The 19,857-nt window shown below is 45.1% G+C and overlaps 1 protein-coding gene, 1 long non-coding RNA gene and 1 pseudogene across 2 annotated transcripts; 2 read left to right on the top strand and 1 right to left on the bottom strand.

Moving 5' to 3' along the window:
• Positions 1-251: 251 nt before the first annotated feature.
• Positions 252-3,197, top strand: LOC127670536 (eukaryotic translation initiation factor 1-like; annotated as a pseudogene).
• A 1,812-nt stretch (positions 3,198-5,009) lies between these two features.
• Positions 5,010-6,153, bottom strand: LOC127671184 (uncharacterized). Its single transcript, XR_007974681.1, has 3 exons — positions 5,943-6,153; positions 5,459-5,574; positions 5,010-5,306 (listed from the first exon to the last, which is right to left on the bottom strand). It is a non-coding gene; the product is annotated as an uncharacterized LOC127671184 (long non-coding RNA).
• Positions 6,154-6,561: 408 nt separating this feature from the next.
• Positions 6,562-19,378, top strand: LOC127670535 (uncharacterized). The gene is made up of 5 exons (XM_052165054.1): positions 6,562-6,705; positions 13,813-13,876; positions 16,314-16,421; positions 17,899-18,106; positions 18,526-19,378. Exons 1-5 carry the CDS (start codon positions 6,562-6,564, stop codon positions 18,809-18,811), a joined length of 810 nt encoding a protein of 269 aa, XP_052021014.1. The 3' UTR covers positions 18,812-19,378.
• Positions 19,379-19,857: the final 479 nt, after the last annotated feature.

The following is a 19,857-nucleotide window of genomic DNA, read 5'->3' as shown; positions in this document are numbered from 1 at the left end:
GCTGGAGGCGGTCTCTAGGGGTGTGGTGACCTTAAACTGGGCTCTTTAGCTGGGAGTTCAAGGCCTTTACAGTTCCAGTCATCTTGGGAAAAAGTTCCATGCAGCCTCCATTGTGGGTGCCAGGATCTTGGACACCCCAGAAACCCAAGAACAGAGCCATTATTGAGAACCAAAATGTTCCAAAGGCTCCCCTCAGGCAGGTTTTAACCCAGAGCAAGCACTCTTTCAAGTCTTCACCTTTTTCTGGACGAATGCCGTCCTGGAGTAACCTGGTTCTCACAGAACTCTACTTTAAGTGTGAGTCTCAGCTCTGCTCAGACACATTTTCATTTAATCAATTAAAACCAATCTATGAGGGGCTAGAGAGATGGCCCAGTGGTAAAGTGTGCTCTCTGTTGCCTAAAGATCTGAATTCAGTACCCAGTGCTCACATCTGTTCAGGTTGTGCACCAGAGAAGACTGCCCAGACACAGGTGTAAGCTGATAGAAAGTCTTCATTAGCCAACCGGCGATTGTACTACATGTTCAGAAGCCCAGTGTAGCTCTGGACCCTTTCTCAGGATGAGCTTTTAAGCTAAAAATCCATGTTTTGGGGTTGACACACTCCAGTTAACAAGAACAGTTAGTCAGAAGCAGAGCTACAAAAGCTAAAAAAAAAAAAACCACTCATGGACACAGACTCCCACGCCTACTTGTCTTCTTTCCCTTTGTCCCATCTTGATTGCTTAACACATTACAGACTGGTCTGAGTTGCTCAGACCTTCCAGAGCCTCTTCTGCCTCATGAAGATCGTGGTCTGTCATGGGACTCAGCAAAGGTGTAAAAGCGCCATTGTGGCCTGGAGACCCCTGATGCGTTAACGTTGTTTCGGAGTCTCTGGTGAACACGGTCTCTCCGTCAATCTGCCAGTGTCTCTTTTCATCCAGTCTGTCTTTTGTCTGAGTGTGAATCTGTCTGTCCCTGTCTGTGTCTGCCTGTATTTGCATGTCTCTGTGTCTGTCCCTAACAAAGGGTTTCCAGCACAGCAAGTGTAGTACCACATGGTGTAGCAATGGTGGATACTTTTTATTGGATATTTTCTTTATTTACACTTCAAATGTTACTCCCTTTCCCGGTCTCCCCTCTGGAAACCTCCCCATCCCATCTCCCCCTCCTCCTGCCTCTATGAGGGAACTCTCCCCACACACACACACTCCCCAACTCCCACCTTTCTGCCCTGAAATTCCCCTACACTGGAGTATCGAACCCCCATCAGGGCCAGGAGCCACGCCTCCCACTGATGTCCAGCAAGGCCATCCTCTGCCGCATATGTAGCCGGAGCCATGGACCCCTCCATGTGTACTCTTTGGTTGGTGGTCCAGTCCCCTGGAGCCGGTGGGGGGGGGGGGTTGGGTCTGGCCCGCTGACACTGTTGCTCCCCCTACAGCGCTGCAAACCCCCTCAGCTCCTTAAGTCCCTTCTCTAACTCCTTTAAAAGAACTTCTTGGGAAAAATTTGTAGTGACCTGGACAACAAACAATACTATAAAAAATCATTACTTTATCAAACAATCTCTGTATGATGTATCCAACATTTGTGGTTGATATTCATTTATAAGGTCTCTTTTGTCCTATTTTCTGTGTTTTTGAAAATATTATCATAATTCACATAAAAAACACATGTACTGCTCTGAGTTGGGGTATAGAAGGTTCAGACAATAGCATCATAAGGAACATACCATCGGGCGATAGTGGCGCACGCCTGTAATCCCAGCACTTGGGAGGCAGAGGCAGGCAGATTTCTGAGTTCGAGGCCAGCCTGGTCTACAGAGTGAGCTCCAGGACAGACAGGGCTACACAGAGAAACCCTGTCTTGAAGAAAAAAAAAAAAAACAAAAAAAAAAAAAGAAAAAATAATAAGGAACATACCAACACACATATATTACTGCAGTGGAAACTTGTAGTACCTTTGGAAAGTTATGTCAGATGATGTTTTGCTGGGGCACACAGGCGAAAAGGATGTCTTGCTAAAGCAAACAAGTGAAAGACCGGTCTCCAGAAGCAGTCACAGGTGAGAGGATGTTTGGGTTTTTTGGTTGTTGTTGTTGCTTTGTCTTTTTGCTTTGTTTTGTTTTTCGGGACAGGGTTTCTCTGTGTAGCCCTGGCTGTCCTGGAACTCACTCTGTAGACCAGGCTGGCCTCGAACTCAGAAATCCACCTGCCTCTGCCTCCCAAGTGAAGGGATTAAAAGCCTGCGCTGCCGCCGCAGCCACAACCGCCCTGCAAGAGGATGCTTGGATAGAGCAGAGTCTCGTAGAAGGATGCTTGACGGAGGAGACAGTGGGGAATGAGCGCTGACCATTGGTTTGCCTCACCTCCTTATTCTTTGCTCACTACGCGCATGCGTTGGTTCGCCTTCCACAGCACTTGTGGTAACACCACCACTGAGAGAAATTCACCCAAGACCGGCTGCTCTTGAGGTTTCCCCGCGGCGCGTTGCCGCTTCTGTGGCCTTGCTCGCCTTAGCCCTGTTGGCCAGCCTGGCAGTTTTTCCGGGACTGAACTACAGTCCTGCCTAGAGGGCTGGTCTGCAGCTGCTGTATATCACATTTGGTGTTGGCTACAGGGCTGAACTGCTACCAAAGATCAAGCTCGCCCCCAGAGATCTATTGCAAACAGGTCCACTTCCCCCATAGCCTAAGAACTTTTCTCTCCCACTCCCTCTGTTGGGCGGCGGTGGGCTAGAGAGGCTGAGGGCCCAGTCACTGAACTGTCCCCACCACCTAGGACTCAGCTGCCTCCCCTCCTGGTGTTCCATAGTTACTCTCCCCATCCCCCAGCCGCCTTCTGCGCTCTGTCTCCACCGAGGAAAAGGAATCCTATCATAGCTGAACCTCCACTCTTTCAACCCCTTTGCTGATGCAAGAAAGGATGGTGACCTGCTTCCTGCTGGCACTGGGGATTATATCCATATAAGAGTTCAACAGAGAAATGGGCAGGAAGATCCTTACAACTGTGCAAGGGATCGCTGATGATTACAATAACAAGAAACTAGAGAAGGCTTTTAAGAAGAAACTTGCCTGCCATGGGACTGTAATTCAGCATCAAGAACATGGAGAAGTAATTCAGCTCCAGGGTGACCATCGCAAGAACATCCACCAGTTCCTGGTAGAGGTTGGACTGGCTAAGGACGATCCGCTGACGGTCCACGGGCTTTAAGTGCTTGCGGCTCTCTGAAGCTTAAGTGAGGATTTTCTTGCAATTCATCTGTCCCTTGGGACAAGTTTAAAAACCTCCCAGCTTGTATAATCATTTGGGGTCTGCTTTTAACTTGGACTAGTGTAACTCCTTCATGCAATAAACTGAAAAAAGCCACCATAAGAAAAAAAGGAGAGGTTGAACCCTTCCCCACCCACCCTGGTTTTTGGAGACAGGGATTTTCTGTGTAGCCCTGGCTGTCTGTCCTGGAACTCACTCTGTAGACCAGGCTGGCCTCGAACTCAGAAATCCACCTGCCTCTGCCTCCCAAGTGCTGGGATTAAAGGCATGTGCCACCACTGCCCAGCAAGGTTGAACCCTTATTAACAGTAGGCTGCAAAAAAATGTATGCTCATACAATACAGTGGGTCAGGGAATGGAAGGCCCGTATCTGTGGGTTCCCAAGCTAGATGAGGGATGGTGGACTGTTGCCTCTGGACTTCTCTCCGAGAGCATGGCATAGTGGGGTAGCTCCCAATCCAAATCAGATCCAGGCCTACTTAACTTCATAGAGATCAATAAAGGCCCTTTCCTGATAAAGGCAGTTAGGCTTTTGTCTCTAGGCCAGAGAACGGGCTTTTGAGATATCATGTGACCAGCAATCCCGGTCTCCAGAGAGCTCGGCTATTAGAATTGGTGTATCATTAATGTTTACAGGTCTTCAATCAGGTCCACATATGCAAATGCAAAACTTAATGCGCATTTTTTCCTTATTCCATTGTCCTCCTCTCCCCATGACTCCTAAATTAGCTCCACTATTTCAATACACGAGCTGTTTTAACTCCAACCTGGACCGCGGAGATGGCTAGGCGGTTAAGAGCACCGACTACTCTTCTGAAGGCCCTGAGTTCAAACCCCAGCAATCACATGGTGGCTCACAACCATCTGTAATGAGATCTGACTCTGAAGACAGCTATCAAAAATCATACAATCTTACATATCAAAAATAAATAAATAAATCTTAAAAGGAAAAAGCTAACTACACAGGTTTACTAAACAAGCTATTGTCTTCCAGGTCATTTATACCTGCTGTTCTTGGGAAATGAGGGCCTAGGTGTCTCATGATCTCCCTCATGCATTGCCTAGTGTGTTCTCACTCATTGTACATGCCAATGGGTGTGGGTGTGGCTTGTGTCTGCCACAGGGCACAACCACTTGTGGAAGTGGAATGTGCCTTATCCCATGCTGCCTACCTTGCCGCCTCTGCTTCTGCCTCTGCCTCCATCTCTGCGGCCTCCTCGACTCAGCTGCTTCCGACGCCCCTGGGAGTGGGGGTGGGGAATGAGAGGCTGAGGGTGGGGGTGGGGTGGGGAGGTCTGTGAGGAGCTGCACCTTAGTGGGCTTCTCAGACTCTTAGACTTCCAGCTGCCTATGCTCATGGACGAGCATAGAGTTCATAGAGTTCATAGAGCATAGAGTTCATAGAGTTCATAGAGTTGTGCACCACCCCACCACCCCGCACTCCCTCCCCCGTGGGCTGGGGTCAATGTCTAGCAGGGGTGGGGGTGGGGCAAGGTGGGGGTGGGGGTGGGGCGGTGGTGGGGGATCCAAGGGGAGTGCCTTGGATTGTCCTTTTCTTGGTGGTGGCAACCTTAGTGGCTGGCGGTTGTGGGTGGAAGCAGAGAGGCCCTCTACTGGAGATCAGGCTGTGTTCTGTAGGAGAAGGTCTTCCTGGCTCTCCATGGCGAATCTTGGTGCAAAGAGACGACAGTCCACGGTTCTAAACAGTTTATTGTCATGGCAGAAAGTGGATGTGTAAAACCATCCCCCACTTCTCAGGGTCTTAAATACTTTTTCCAATCGAGGAATGTTTGGGAAGGGAAGCTCATTGGCTAAGCCCTCCAGACCTCTAGATACCTCATTAGCACGGAGAGCTCTGTTTAGAGCCTGGGTGTCCTTTTATGTGAGAAGGATGTGTTCCAAGTCAGGAGTCTGGCAGGGAGCTGGGAGCCATCTAAGCCTCAGGTGTGTGCCGGTTTCTGGGTCTCAACCCGCTCTACCTTACCAAACTTCTGGCACAAGTGGGCTCAGTCTTATGAGGATACCATGTGGTGTATGACAGAACTTTTCCTAAGGAGATACAACATACAGGCCTATTCACTCCAGATGGGGGGGCCCATGACAAATCAAAGTACAGATACCACCAAGGAATATGGGTGAGGGCTTACTTCCAGGAGCAGAAATGATTCAAAGACAATTGTGTCACCAAAGCCCGCCCCTACCTGGTAGAATCTGGAGTATACTGTAGTGTACAGCATCTCAGGAACTCAATAGGTGGGAGAGCGTCCTTTCGAATTGACTCAGTTGGTCTACTCGGCGGCTTCCAGGCAGCTCGGTGCTGGGAGCCAATGGGTATATCTTAGCATATTTGACTCCATGTTTGATTCACTCCCAGAGCCGAGCTTCTATTTCTCACAGATTGAATTACTTTTTAGTAATCAGCAGACCCTTTTGTAGTTAGGCAGTTAGTTTGAAAAATAGATGGCTGCCCTAACAATACATCCTGCTTGGCGGAAGGCTCTGTTTCACTATGGGAACTTCCCACCCCTGAACAGTTATGAGTTTCCTCCTCACTTACTGCTTATAAGCTGGTAAAAAAAAAACAAAAAAACAAAAACAAAAAAGAAACAAAAACAAAACAAAACAAAACAAAACAAAAAAACCCAAAAAAACCCATAAAGTTTTTTTGGAGCTTGATCAGATCACCTGTCTTGGCCTCTTTCTTTGTGTCTCTTGTCCCCCATTCGTCTGTTCTCTCCTCAGGTTCACACTGAAGACTCCTCAGGCTGGAGCAGCTCAGCTGGTTTCTGCTTCTTCAACGCAGCTGGAGTGGTCTGAGTCTTCTTTACTGTTTAGCTCTGGTTACTCTGTCAGGAACCAGCCTAGTGGATGTGACTGATTTTAGGGACTTCCTGAAAGCTATTTTGAGTTGTTTACCTTTTCGCTTCAGGAGCTTCCCTGCAGGTTGGAATAAATCTCCCAGGACATTCCCACACCACCTGGGGGCAATCAGTTACTCTAATGTCAAGATGGTGGTGGATTTATCATGCCTGGAAGACAGAAAGCCACAACATGAGTGAGTGACCGGAAGCAGGGTAAAACTGGGCCTCTCACCCTTCACTGTATGTCTGTCTCCCTTTTTATTTTATATTCCTGCTCAACTCTGCATATCAGAAGATGCCGAGCCATGTGCAGCAGAGGCAGAATCTCTGAGAAAAGTTCCCAAGAGAGTGATGCATGAATCTACGAAGGTGACTCTCAGGCTGTAATGAAGGCCCCATCGTGATGGAGATGAATGGAACGTTCATTGAGCACAATCTAAGTGATGGCTGGAGCCAACCCAAGTGAGAGGAAGGCCAAGCCAACTGCAAACATCAAGGTCTTAGGGACAGAGTTGCTCAAGCCTGTTGGGACTCACATCACATTGCAGCATGCCCGGTTGTTGACCTTGGAGCTGCAGGAGTTCAGTGTGAGCTGCTGGATTTCACCCCTGCCTTGGGCCTACCCCTCTTTCTATGCCCTGCTTCCCCCTTCTAACATGGGAATGTTTACTCTTGGCCTTTTAAGTTTGGAAGTATGTAACTTTCCTTTTGATTTTGATTTTTTAAATTTTAGATGGGCTCACAGCGAAGAGATTAGCTTGAGTTAGATAGAGATTCTGGCCTGTTCTGTAAAAATAGTATTGGAACCATTGAAATTTAGGAGATAGGCTACATTCATTTTGCATTATGAGATGCCCACGAGCCTTTTGGGGGTGGGAGGGCAGGGCAGAGGCAGAACATTATGGTTTGAAGGTAAAATGTCCCCTGCAGGATCATGTGTTGGATACTTGGGCCATCAGATGATGGCATTATTTAAGGAAGGTTGTAGAAACTTAAGGAGCCGGATCTTTAGTTGGAAGAACTAGATCACTAGAGTATGTCATTGAATATTATAAGCCTGGCCTTAATTCTCTCCCCGCCCCCATCCTTCCTCTTTCATGAGGTGATGGACCTCTTCCATATTCTCCACTGATGCCCACATTCCTGAGCTCAGGCAGCCGTGGACCCCTATAGAGTGAGCCAACAGAAACCCTTGTCTCCTGAGTTGTTTCTATCAGCTGTTATTTTGCCACAGCAACACTAGAAGTGACAAATGCATTCACTGAAATTTAGAAAATGTATATGCACTGTACATAGTAGATGTAGGGTAAAGCTCCGAGCTCACTTCTGGGTTTGCAAACTCACCCAAACCCACCGATCCCAGAGCTAGAAAACCCAGCCCGAGCTATAAAACAAACAAACAAACAAACAAACAAACAAAACAAAAAACAAAAAACAAAAAACATCACCAATCCAATCCCTGAGCTCAAAATCCCACCAATTCCGGGTTCAGAATAACCTCAGTGCCTGGGCTTGCCCCAAGCTGAGGACTTGAAATCCTACAAGTTTCCACCCTGGAAATGTCAATCCTGGAAAACTCCTCCCGAAGAAACCCTATATAAATATGTTTCCTGCTCAGTTTCCCTCTGCTATTCACTTGAGCAGGGACAGCCACGAGTCTCTTGTGTGAGGTTTGTTGTGCGGTGTGACTTTGTGGTGTATTCCCTGGCTTCCCAACTGCCAGGAAACCTTTCCCCCTCAGAACTGCAACATTTCCACTGAAGAAACCTTCCCTCCCCGCCCCCCAAGCTCTAACACTTCCACTGGGGAAACCTTCCCCTGCAGAGAGCTGTTACCTCTCCTTTAGGGAAATCTCCCTCAGAGCTCTACACTTACAGTAGAATCTAACATGTCCCTGATTGACTAAAGCCTGTCCATCTAACATGTGAGTAACACAGTTGTCAGTTATTCCTATGGTGGTGACTCTGTTTACTGACTTCTGTTGATAGCTGACTATGTTCACTATACATTGGCTATGTGCTTGATGCTATTCTAGCAAGTAGCAAGCAAGACCAGGCCAGGGTCCTGTAGTCAGGAAAGTAATGGTTTAGTGGTATAGACGGAGCTTCATTGGAAAAAAAAAATAACAGGCAGATAGAAATGTGTTATATCATGCTTTGAACAATAAAGAAAGGGGGTCCTGATGCTGGCAATGTTGTAACTAAGGGCTGAGATGTACTGTAAGCTTGGCGATCATGAGAGACTTAGCTTAGGAGGTACTATATCTTTCCCTCAAAAAAAAAAAAGTGTGTATTTGCTTAGAAGATCCCAAGGTATCTTCTACCTCAAATACCTTAATTATTCGAGTTCTTTTTTCTCTCTCTCTTTATATGTGCAAGTACTTTTTAGAGTGGGAAACCCCCTACTTGAACAAAAGTCTAGTGAGTGAAGTCATGTGACTCCTTTCCGTATTGCTCATTTAAATCTGAGGCTCTCGGGCAGCCTCCTCCTGCCCTCTTGCTAAAGCTCCTCAAGATTGCTCAGTCATCGTTCTCGGAGGAACGTCAAGAGCCATGCGGAAGCAAATTGCACTGACTAAGGTAGACAGATGCCTTCCTTCCCAGTGCTTGGCTTTCTCTGGAGGTAGACGTTGGAAGCTCAGACATGGGGCTGACAATCTCTTCCTAGAGCCTGACATTATTTATCATTCTTTAGAAAACTACTGCTTGGTATCATTTAGCACTATTACCTCCCCCCACCCCCCACCCCCGATAATAGAGTGTACATGTATTATGTTTACTAGAAGGATATGATTTAAGGGGGAAAAATGGTTGGAAAATCTGAAGCTTGAGAGACTCACTTAGAGGCTTCAGACTTGGGCTTCAGGAAGCAGGGGCAGGGGTTAGGACTGGGACAGGGGCAGGGGCAGGATGATCTCTGCTTTCAAGGCTAGCCTGGACAAGAGAGATCTGTATTCAAAAAACAAACAACAACCACAAAAAACCAGTTGTCTTTCTCGAGGAGCATTTTATTCGGTGGCCTCAGGTATGGAACTTGACCTTACTTACCCTAGGCAAGTGCTCTCCTACTGAGCGACAGCCCGGTCCTTGGAACCACATCACAGTTTTGTTTTTTTTTTTAATATTTCCTAAATTCTTTGTTTACATTCCAAATGCTTTCCCCTTTTTAGGTCTCCCCCTCCCTCACATCACATTTTTAAAACACAGTATTTGAATCTTTTTGTCATGGTGGCAAAGGCTGTAATCTCAGCACCTAACTAGCAGAGGCAGGAAGATCACAACAAATTCACTGCCTGGCTATATAGCAAATTTCAGATCATAGTGAAACTGTCCAATGAGATAGATAGATAGATAGATAGATAGATAGATAGATAGATAGATAGATTATTAGTCAGGGTTCTCTAGAGTCACAGAACTTATGGATTGTCTCTCTATATTGACAAAGTCTAGTAGTTGCTCAGACCCATGAGGCTAGTTGTTTCAGCTGGTCTTCTGTAGAAGTAGGTTTTGGGGGAGGCCCCAGCACCCATATGGTAGCTCACAACCATCTGTAAATCCAATTACATGTGCTCCAATGTCTTCTTCTGGCTTTGGGGGTGGGTAGGTGGTAGAGAGCACCCACATATATACATGCAAGCAGCACACACACACACACACAAAATAAAAATAAATGAGTCTTTAAAAAAAAGAATTCCTTTACTCGAACAAACATTAAATGTATATTTATTTTAATACAGATATAACACTGTATTAAACTGTAATACAGTAATTTACAGATTTAATACTGTAAATCACGGAAACTCCGTGATTAACAAAATTAAGTAAATAATCAAAGTTCCTTGCTCTCTGCAGAGCAAATCCAACCAATTCCCGTCCCTACCCTTTGAGAAATGTTTTAGTCATCTGCATTTATCTTCACCAACTTCTCTCCTTTCAGAATATCTAGAAATCTTCTAAGTAACAGGGAAGGAAATACTAAGCTGGCAAATGCAGGATGTGAAAATGGTCCCCAGGCATGAGAAATGCACTCCTCATAAGTGAGCAAGTTTCAAGTCCTTCACAAAAAGAAGAACTAGCTTGGCATCGCCAGTTTTGCTTAGTCATGGTTTTCTCCTCTCAAACACTATTTTGTACTTGTGTGTTGGCTTCTTCTTCTTCTTCTTTTTTTTTTTTTTTTTTTTTTTTGCTGGCACCGACGTGGGAAAGTCACATGAATGTGAGCTTGTGCTCCTTTAGCCCCTTCCTTTCCTCTTTGACACCTATCTTGAGTGTCGGATGTTATGAAACTAGTAGCAAAGACCTCTAGACTTTGCAAAAAAAGAAAAAAAAAAGGAAAGAAATAATAGCACCCTTTCTTCTCTTGCCTGAAGCACTCAGACTTGGACTTTGTGTTTCTTTAGAATGGGTAAAACCACCATGCCAGTACACCTTTAACACCAGGTCTTAGGAGGTAGAGGTAGGTGAGCTTCTGTGTGTTTCAGGCCAGCCTGCTTTACATTTACATAGTGAGTTCCAGAACAGCTAAGACCAGAGAGAGAGAGAGAGAGAGAGAGAGAGAGAGAGAGAGAGAGAGAACACTTGCCTCCAAAAAGCAAACAACCCCACTCTCCATTAGAGAGGCAGTGATATGTTTCACCAAGCCTGATGACCTCCACATGTGCTCTAGAGAAATGGCTCAGCACTTAAGAGCATTTGTTGCTCATGCAGAAGACCTGGGTTCCATTATCAGCATCCTCATGATGGTTTATAATCATCTGTAATTCCAGTTCTGGGGATCCAATGCTACCTTCTGCTTCCTGTAGGTTCCCACACACATGTGGTCCATATATATACCCAGGTATGCACACATACAGATAAACAAACAAGCAAACAAATAAAATTAAAATAGGAGCTGAAGATGTAGTTTACTTGATAGAATACCAGCCTAGCATGAAGTCGTGGGTTCAGTGAATTATCCAAAAGAGCAAATTGGCCAAAGTATGATGGTGCATGCCATCTAGGAGGTGGAGCAATTGGATTAGGAGTTCAAGGCCAGCCTGAGCCACGTGAAACCTTGATTTTAAGAAAAATCCAGATCGCTAGGCACGGTGGCACACCTCTTTAATCCCAACCCTTTGGAAGCATTTCTTAAGAGTTGAACAGCATCCTAGTCTATATAGTGAATTCCAGGACAGCCAGGGTCACACAGACATATCCTGACTAAAAACCAACCAACCAACCAAACAAACAAATAACAATAACTGAAGAGAAAGCTAGAGGATGCAGAGAAGGGTCGGTGAGTAAAGTGTAAAGTGCTTACTGTGCAAGTTTGCACCTATGCTTGATCTCCACCACACCCCGGTGACAGAAGAATGTGATCCCAGCACTTCGAAGAAACACAGAGTGCCTAGGGTTAATGGAATAGTGAGTTTAGCTTAGTAGATAACCTCCAGGCCCCAGTGAGAGACATAGTCTTAAAAACTAAGAAGGATGACTTCTGAGGAATGACTTTTGAAGTTGGCCTCTGACCTCCATACATATGAACACATATATGCATGTGCACTCACCCATTCCCTCACATAAGCACACCCACACAACTTACATACATGAACCTAAAGCAAACTACCCAAGTAAGCAAGCAAGCATTCAAGCAAGCAAGCAAACAACCAGCAAGCAAGTAAGCAAGCAAGCAAGCAGAAACCAACCAACCAACCAACCAACCAACAACAAAAGCAAAAACAAAAACAAAAACAAACAAACAAACAAAAAACAACCCAGTGACCTGGCTGTAAAAGCAATAATGAAATAATTCTCGTTCTATGAAAGAATTATTTATATGTCTAGCACAAGATACAGTAGATATGAATTGGAGATTGCTAGAAAAGGAATCTCAGAACTATGTATTTCAAACATTCATTTTCTGTGTGTATTTAAGTTCTGTATTTCATCTGCCCTCCTAAAAAGAATCAGAGTAAGAATTCTACTAAGGTCAGACTTCCTAGACCTGCCATGCTGGTTTCCAGGGAATGTGTACTTCCAGAAGTAGTCTTAGAAAACCAAAATGAAGAGAACAAACTGAAGCCAGTCTTATCCCAGTACTAAAGAGGCACAGGCAGGTTGATCTCTGTGAATTTGAGACCAGTCTAGTCTATATAGTGAGTTCTCCAAGATAGCTTGGACAGCTAGAGCTGTATACTGAGACTGTCTTAAAAAACAAAAGGAACCACTGTGCACAGAGACAAATGAGCAGCTACATTCCACGGCCACTGCTCCATTTTTGATTTACTGTGAGGATCTGTGTTTGATGCAAAACAGGGTAGCAGTGGGGCAGGGACTGGAGAAGGGCATAGAAACATCCATTAGAAATCTGTATGGCAGAGCAGGTGCTTAGAGAAAAACTCTTGTTTGGAGAAATCAAATCAATGCAATTGAGTTTCATAGTTATGAAATTATCACTCTGTTTTAAGGAACAGCATACATTTCCTTTTCCATCTGCAGGTCTGGAGGTATTAGAGAACAGAAACAATTGGGCTCTCTCTCCCTCTCCCTCTCCCTCTCCCTCTCCCTCTCCCTCTCCCTCTCCCTCTCCCTCTCCCTCTCCCTCTCCCTCTCCCTCTCCCTCTCCCTCTCTCTGCCCGCCCCCCCTCCATTCTTTATTTGGGACACTGCCTTTCTATGTAACTGTCTGTTCCAGAATTCACTACATAGACCAGGCTGGCCTCTTAGAAATCTAGACACCTCTGTCTCTCTAAGTGCTGAAATTAAGGTGTGTACCACCATGTCCAGCTAGCTTAGGATTTCTTAAGTGGTCTGGTGGTGGTGGCACACGCCTTTAGTCCCAGCACTTGGAAGGCAGAGGCAGGCGGATTTCTGAGTTTGAGGCCAGCCTGGTCTACAGAGTGAGTTCCAGGACAGCCAGGACTACACAGAGAAACCCTGTCTCCAAAAAAAGAAAAAAAAAAAAAAGAAAAAGGATTTCTTATGTGAACCTTAAATACATCTAATATATATGTTTGAAAAATAATTTTGTTGTATTATTCATAAATCCTAGCATCTTGTATATAGTAGGTTTTTTTTTTTTAATTTGATCTAACTTAAAGCCACGATAAGAAAAGTACCACAGTCTGCTTGGTCTGGAGCTGTCTTTAGGTTCAGAAGGTCCTGGAACTGCCTTTCACTGCTAAATCTGTTACTAGCAGAGGCCTCAGGGCTCTGGGTTTGTTGAGAGGTGTCCTTACTATTTAAAAATGTCCTCCATAGCTGAAGGGGTTTACAGCCCCATGGGAAGAACAACACTGTCGGCCACCCAGACACCCCAGGACTCCCAGGGACTAAACCATCAACCAAGGAGTACACATGGTTCCAGCCAAAAATGTGGCAGAGGAAGGCCTTGTTGGGCATCAGTGGTAGGAGTGATCCTTGGCCTGGTGAAGGCTCAATAGATGCCCTAACAAAGGGAAATTGAGGGGGGGGTGGGAGTGGGTCAGGTGGAGGGGCATATATGTGGAGGCAGGGGGTGGGAGGAGGGGTTGGGGGTCTTTGGGGAGGGGGCAAATCGGGAAAGGTTTTACCATTGGAAGTGTAAATGAAGATTATATTCAATAAATAAATTTTTTTAAAAATGCCCTCCATGTGGGGCATGTGCCAGGCAGTGACCACAATCCAGCTGCTGTGAGAGGTGATTGCAGGACAGCTTTCCCACTTCCACTGTGTAAGCTTCTTTGCATATCAGACTTTCTAAACTCCGATCAACTCATCTCAGAGTTACAGCCACTGGCGGGTGAGATGCGAGCTTTTCCTTGTCAGCTGGAATGTACAGGGGTTGTCCCTTTGTTTTCCTAGCTGGGTTATGATGGTATCAAGTCCCATCTAACTGGGCACAGTTGCCAGGGCTGGATGGCAACTTCCTGTTCAAAGACCGGGTCAGAGAACTGCAGAATTTGCAAAGGACTCTGTGAAGATCTGCCTTGGGTTATTAGCTCCGGAGGCTTTGGTCCATGATGCTGTAGTCTCATCCTTCTGGTCCTAGCACGAGGTAGGAAGTTCCTTAGGATGGGAATGCATCAAGGCGGATGGATGTAGAAGCAGGGCTGTCCAAGTCAGGACAGGCAGCAGGCAGGGGCGGGCTTTTCTTTTTGAAATGAAAGCTAAGTAGCCCAGTAGCTTTGAAATCACATCATAGTCCAGGCTGACCTTTTGCCCATGAGCCTCCTGCCTTAGCCTCTGGAGGACTGGGGTGATGGGTATTTAGCAGCATATCCTGCCACAAGGAAGTTTCTTACTTAGAGCTAGCCAATCTCTTTTCCAGAAACTTTGTACAGTGAAAGTGCCCAGAAGTCCTGGTTTTGGCCAGTTTTTTTTTAAATTTGAAATCTGTCACCTTTTCTTTTTCTTTTAAAATGTATCTATTATATATAATATTATGATATATAATATATAGTATTGTATATTATAATATCATATATTATATATCATATATTATAATATTATATATCATCATATCATATAGTATCTATTACATATTATATACTATAATATGTAATAGATACTATATCTAGTATAGTAAAGCTTTGGCCAGTTTTTTTTTAAATTTGAAATCTGTCACCTTTTCTTTTTCTTTTAAAATGTATCTATTATATATAATATTATGATATATAATATATAGTATTGTATATTATAATATCATATATTATATATCATATATTATAATATTATATATCATCATATCATATAGTATCCATTACATATTATATACTATATTATAAATTATATATTACATATTATATCATATATTATATATTATATCATACTATACATTATACATTATATATTATATGTTATATGCTATATGTTATATATTCTATATTCTACATTATACATTATATATTATATAGCCATGTGGCTGCTGGTAATTGAACTTTGGACCTCTGGAAGAGCAGCCAGTGCTCTTAACCAGACTACCATCTCTCCAGACCACCTTGTGCCAATTTTATCTCAGCCACTTACTGGCTATACACAGTGAACAAATTGTGGAATTTATCTAAATGCTGATTTCACTGACTTTGAATCAGGGATATTTACTTCGTAGGGTTCAAGTATAGATCGGGTAAAGTAACATAGTTGAACTGACAAGCACACTGACAACACAAGGTAATATTCACTAAATGTCAGTAGAGTATACCCACCCATGATGAATATGCCTGGCATATACAATAAGGACTTGTCAAACATCAGGTCAATAATTAACTTATTTTTGTTGTTGAACTGATAGCACTGGATATGAAACCCAAGTCTTGGGAACTCTAGGCAAGGCTCCACCACTCAGATCCACCCCAGTGTATTTGTTTTCTTTTTTCAAATGTGGCCATTTAGTGACAAGGATGTTAAAACACATTCAGTTCGCACAGACATTCCATTCAAGTAGCCAACAGTTTATATGGGCGGCCAGGACATAAGCCAGGTGCACATCTATAGTCTTCTAAGTTATGATAGAGGACAGTGTTCAACTTTATTGGCAAAAATGTTAGACTGGGTGTTAGGTCTATCTTATATCATATAAATTACAAAATGCTAATACTTGGGTTCAACTTATATTTTGAGAGAAAGTTTTTTTTTTTAATTTAATTAATCAGAAAGGGCAAAAAGTCTCAGAATTTTCCCTGTCCAATCACATTAGGGCAGTGGGAAGCCTGTGATTGGACAGGGAAAAGCTAAGGGTTGCAGAGAGAGGAATCTTCTCAGTAGCAGGGAGAAAGGAAGATGGCGGCAGACGTGAATCAGTGTGGCTATGACCAGCCACAGGTTGTTATGATATCATTGTTGGTATTCTGTCTAAGCTCCATCCCACACTTACCTGGCAACAGTCAGGTATGCCCTGCCCCATAGACCTGGTCCACTATAAAAGGGGCTACTTGCCCCCCCCCCCCCCATCGCTCTCACCTCTCTGCCCCTCTTGGGCTCCCCTCCCCCCCCCTCTCTCCATGTGGTCATGGCCGGCCCTCCACTTCTCCACTCTCTACTCTCTCTCTGCCTCTCTAACTCCCATCCTCTGCCCTGAATAAACTCTATTCTATACCATGTCTGTGTGTGTGTGTGTGTGTGTGTGTGTATGGTCCCTCGGGGAAGAAGAGGTGCCTAGACATGGGGCCCGCCTAAGCACTCCCTTCCCCCACACCGCCGTGTTGCATTCCCTTTTTATGCCCCCTTCATTGTTGCAGAAACCCGCGAACAAACCCATCATATGCTGCTGAGACTTGGACAGAGAAACACTGCGTGTTTGCCAACACTGCCAGTTAAGCCACAACCTCGCTCGCCTGCTCCGGACGGTAAGCTAACCATCCCTCACTGGTCAGAGCAACTGTTTACATAGTTCTTGGGTAATTTGGAGCTACTTCTGCATTGCCCTGAAGACGGGAGTCTGTAATTTTTCCCTTTTCCCTCAACTGTGAACTGCTAATTAGCTGTGTTTGCCTAAACTGTTCTTACAGCCACCAAGGCCCCTGCCGCAGTTCCTGCCGCAAATCGCGGCAGGTGGAGGTGCCCTGCACTGTGCTAGGTTACAAAACAAGCTGCTTTGGTACTTCCTTTTCCCGTCCAGCTCTAGGACTACTTCCGCTACTGGCAAGAAGTCCTGCTCTGTGCTTGCACAGACATAAATTCTTTCCTCCCGCTACAACTTTGCCCACTGACAATCAGTTCCGCCCTATAGCCACTACTGCCCGAGCTCCCGCCGCGAGTCCCAGCTGCGGCGCTTACAGGCTCCCGCTGCATCGTCTGCCCCGCAGGCCATAGCTCAGGTTTCTCCCGCCATGCCCACCACAGCCAGCCGCGGCCCATGCCTAGCTCAACTCTGCTATGGCTGCCTATGATACTAAATCTTACAGCTGCCGCAGTGCGGCGGATCTCGCCTGGGCCTCTCCCGCTGGTCGTGCGGACTTGGGTGCCAACTCCTGCAGGTGCACGTACCTCCCACGTGTGCGTGGTCATGCCACCGCTTACTTTTCTCAGACTTCCAGTTTCCCACGCCTGGAAAAGCAGCCGCACTGGCAGACAGGTTCTTATTTCTACTACCAGATTACAAATTCATACAGATCAACCATAATAATAAACAACCCTCAGCCTTTAAATGAAGCCTGGCCAGCCTCTTTTGAACTAAGCTTACTTCTCATGCCCAGTCCACATGCGACTGGCATTCCAGCTAACATTCCTGATAGGGCATTTAAGCCCTGGGGTGTATCCTCACTCGGAAGCGACCCAGAGTCTCTCTTACTTTTACAGCTGCTGAAAAAGTCCTGGTCCAGGCCTGGGCACTTCTCTGGGCATGCTGAAGCCACTAAAGACTCTCACAACAGCCTGAGTCTTTAGCACTGGCTGTACCGTGTTGCTAATATCTTTTCAGGATGCTGAAATTATATTTAGCAACTTCCCCACCTACCCAATGGGCTGTAACTTGTCTTCGACCGTACATTTTAAAATTAATACTCTGGTAAATGATAAAGGACCTAAACCTCACTTATCCGTGTTCCCGCACCCTTAACTTGTTCATTCCCATAGCCTGTGTGCACAAATTGGTATCAATGAGCCTAAATCTGCCTAGACAAACTCATTTTCTGTCACCACAATTTAATCCACTGCTGCCAGCTTTCGCACTCTGATCCTAGCATCTTTACTAATAAAGCAATATACTCTCCTCTACCTATGCAACCTGTCAAAGCTACTTAAGATTCTCATTCCTATCCTCTCTTGACTAATGCTATCCTATTTTGCACTCAATCTTGTCAGAAATTTGTTATTAAATTTAAGACAGAATTTCCAAAGACCTGACAGCTTCTCCCAGGAGGTCTCAGAAGAAAGATGTGGCATTCCAGCTAACATTCTCGATAGGACATTTAAGCCCTGGGGTGTATCCTCACTCGGAAGTGACCCAGAGTCCCGCTACAGGATGCCACCTAAAAAAGAGTGCAGTGGACAAGACCGGATACCTTGAGAAAAATGACTTAGCTAAACAAAGGTAAGCCATTTCTCATGTCATGGGTATCCATTCCACAGAGAAAAAGCCCTGCATCTTCTGTACTTGAAAGCCAGATTGACAGCCAAAGCCGCTGTGGAGACCTGAGACCACAAAGAACTGCTGGCTACTGGAATCTGTCACTTTTTAGTAATAAAACTAATAAATTATTGTTTATTCCTCAGACTTCTGACTACATTGACAGCTAGACAGTTATCTCCTTACCCAAACTCTGTTTCCATTAAATACTTCATATTTCCTCTTCTTGCTCTGTACATCTTAAATTTTTTTTCCTTTCTTCCAACCAAATGTACTTAATCTTAAGTATAAGATTAAGATAATCTACCTATACTAATGTGTTTCAATATCTTGTCAAGTCCAGGCCCTTGCCACATCCTTTTTTAATTAAACAAATTAAACAGCTCCAGAGAAGCAACCTCCAGATACTCCAATCTCCTCTCAGCTTCTCTAGACACAGACAGCTTCGACTGGACCTGTTCTCCTGACCTACCCTCAGATGGCTCCACAGACCTGGACAGCAAGGAAGCAGCCAGTTCTCCTGGGACTGGACAAACACCCCCCATACCCCTTTCTCTAGGTTCCCAAGAGACACGTCACCCCAATGTCAGCATGAAGCAGCCAGATATCACAACGACGACCCTATTCCTTCTTTGCTGTCACATCTTTTTAATTTTTTTTCTTTTTTAATTAAACAAATACTGGGGTGCGTTCGTATTCTGTCTAAGCTCCACCCCACAATTACCTGGCAACAGCCAGGTATGCCCCGCCCCATAGACCTGGCCCCCTATAAAAGGGGATGCTTGCCCCTCCTCTCTCTCTCTCTTTTCCTTCACTCTTGGCACTCTCACCTCTCTGTCCCTTGGGCTCTCCTCCCCTCCCCCCTCTCTCTACACGGTCATGGCCAGCCTCCACTTCTCTCTCTCTCTCTCTCTCTCTCTCTCTCTCTTCTCACTCCCATTCTCTGCCTGAATAAACTCTATTCTATACCATGTATGTGTGCGTGTAGTCCCTCAGGGGGAAGAGGTGTCTGGGCATGGGCCCGCCTGGGCACCCCTTCTCCCACACCACCATGTCACATTCCCTAAACCCCTCTCTCTCTTTTTATGCCCCCCTTCAATCATAATGGTTAGCATATTGGGATAATCTGTCTAATCTAGGCGGGCAGCTTTTATCATTATCAATTGGTTCTGAAATTACTGTATTGGCATCTTGTGTATTGAGAATTTATTGGTACATAAATCTGGTTAACTATAAGCATTGAGTCTTGTTTTTACTGGGTTACTGAGTCTTGTGTTATCAAACCTCGAGGTTGGCAGATCTAGTTGGTTATTGGAATGTGGGACAGAGCTGATGCTGGTACTAGAGCAGGAACATGGCCCAGTAGGGCTGGAGAGTTGGTGGGTTGAGAGACCCAGGGCTGAAGAGTTGGCAGGTTCTTTTTGTTATTGTTTTTTTGTTTTGTTTTTTCTTAACTATTTCCTGCAACAAATTTCCAGACTTTCTGGGGAATGAAGAGTATTAATGGAATGAGGCGAAGAAAGTCTCTCTCTCTCTCCCTCTCCTTCCCTTTCCTTTCTCCTTCCCTCCTGCCCTTATTCTGTAGTCCAGGCTGGCACTCAGCCCAAGCTGTCTTCCTTCCTCTGCCCCACCAGGGCTGGGATTTCTGGCATGAGCCTTACCACACCAAGCCAACTAACGGTTCTTGTTTTGCTCTAGGAAAAATAAAATTTATT

This window comes from Apodemus sylvaticus, chromosome 20 (assembly GCF_947179515.1).
Source record: "Apodemus sylvaticus chromosome 20, mApoSyl1.1, whole genome shotgun sequence".
NCBI classification, from domain to species: Eukaryota; Metazoa; Chordata; class Mammalia; order Rodentia; family Muridae; genus Apodemus; species Apodemus sylvaticus.
Note: the sequence above shows the minus strand (reverse complement) of the source record. Positions and strands in the feature narration are given on the sequence as shown.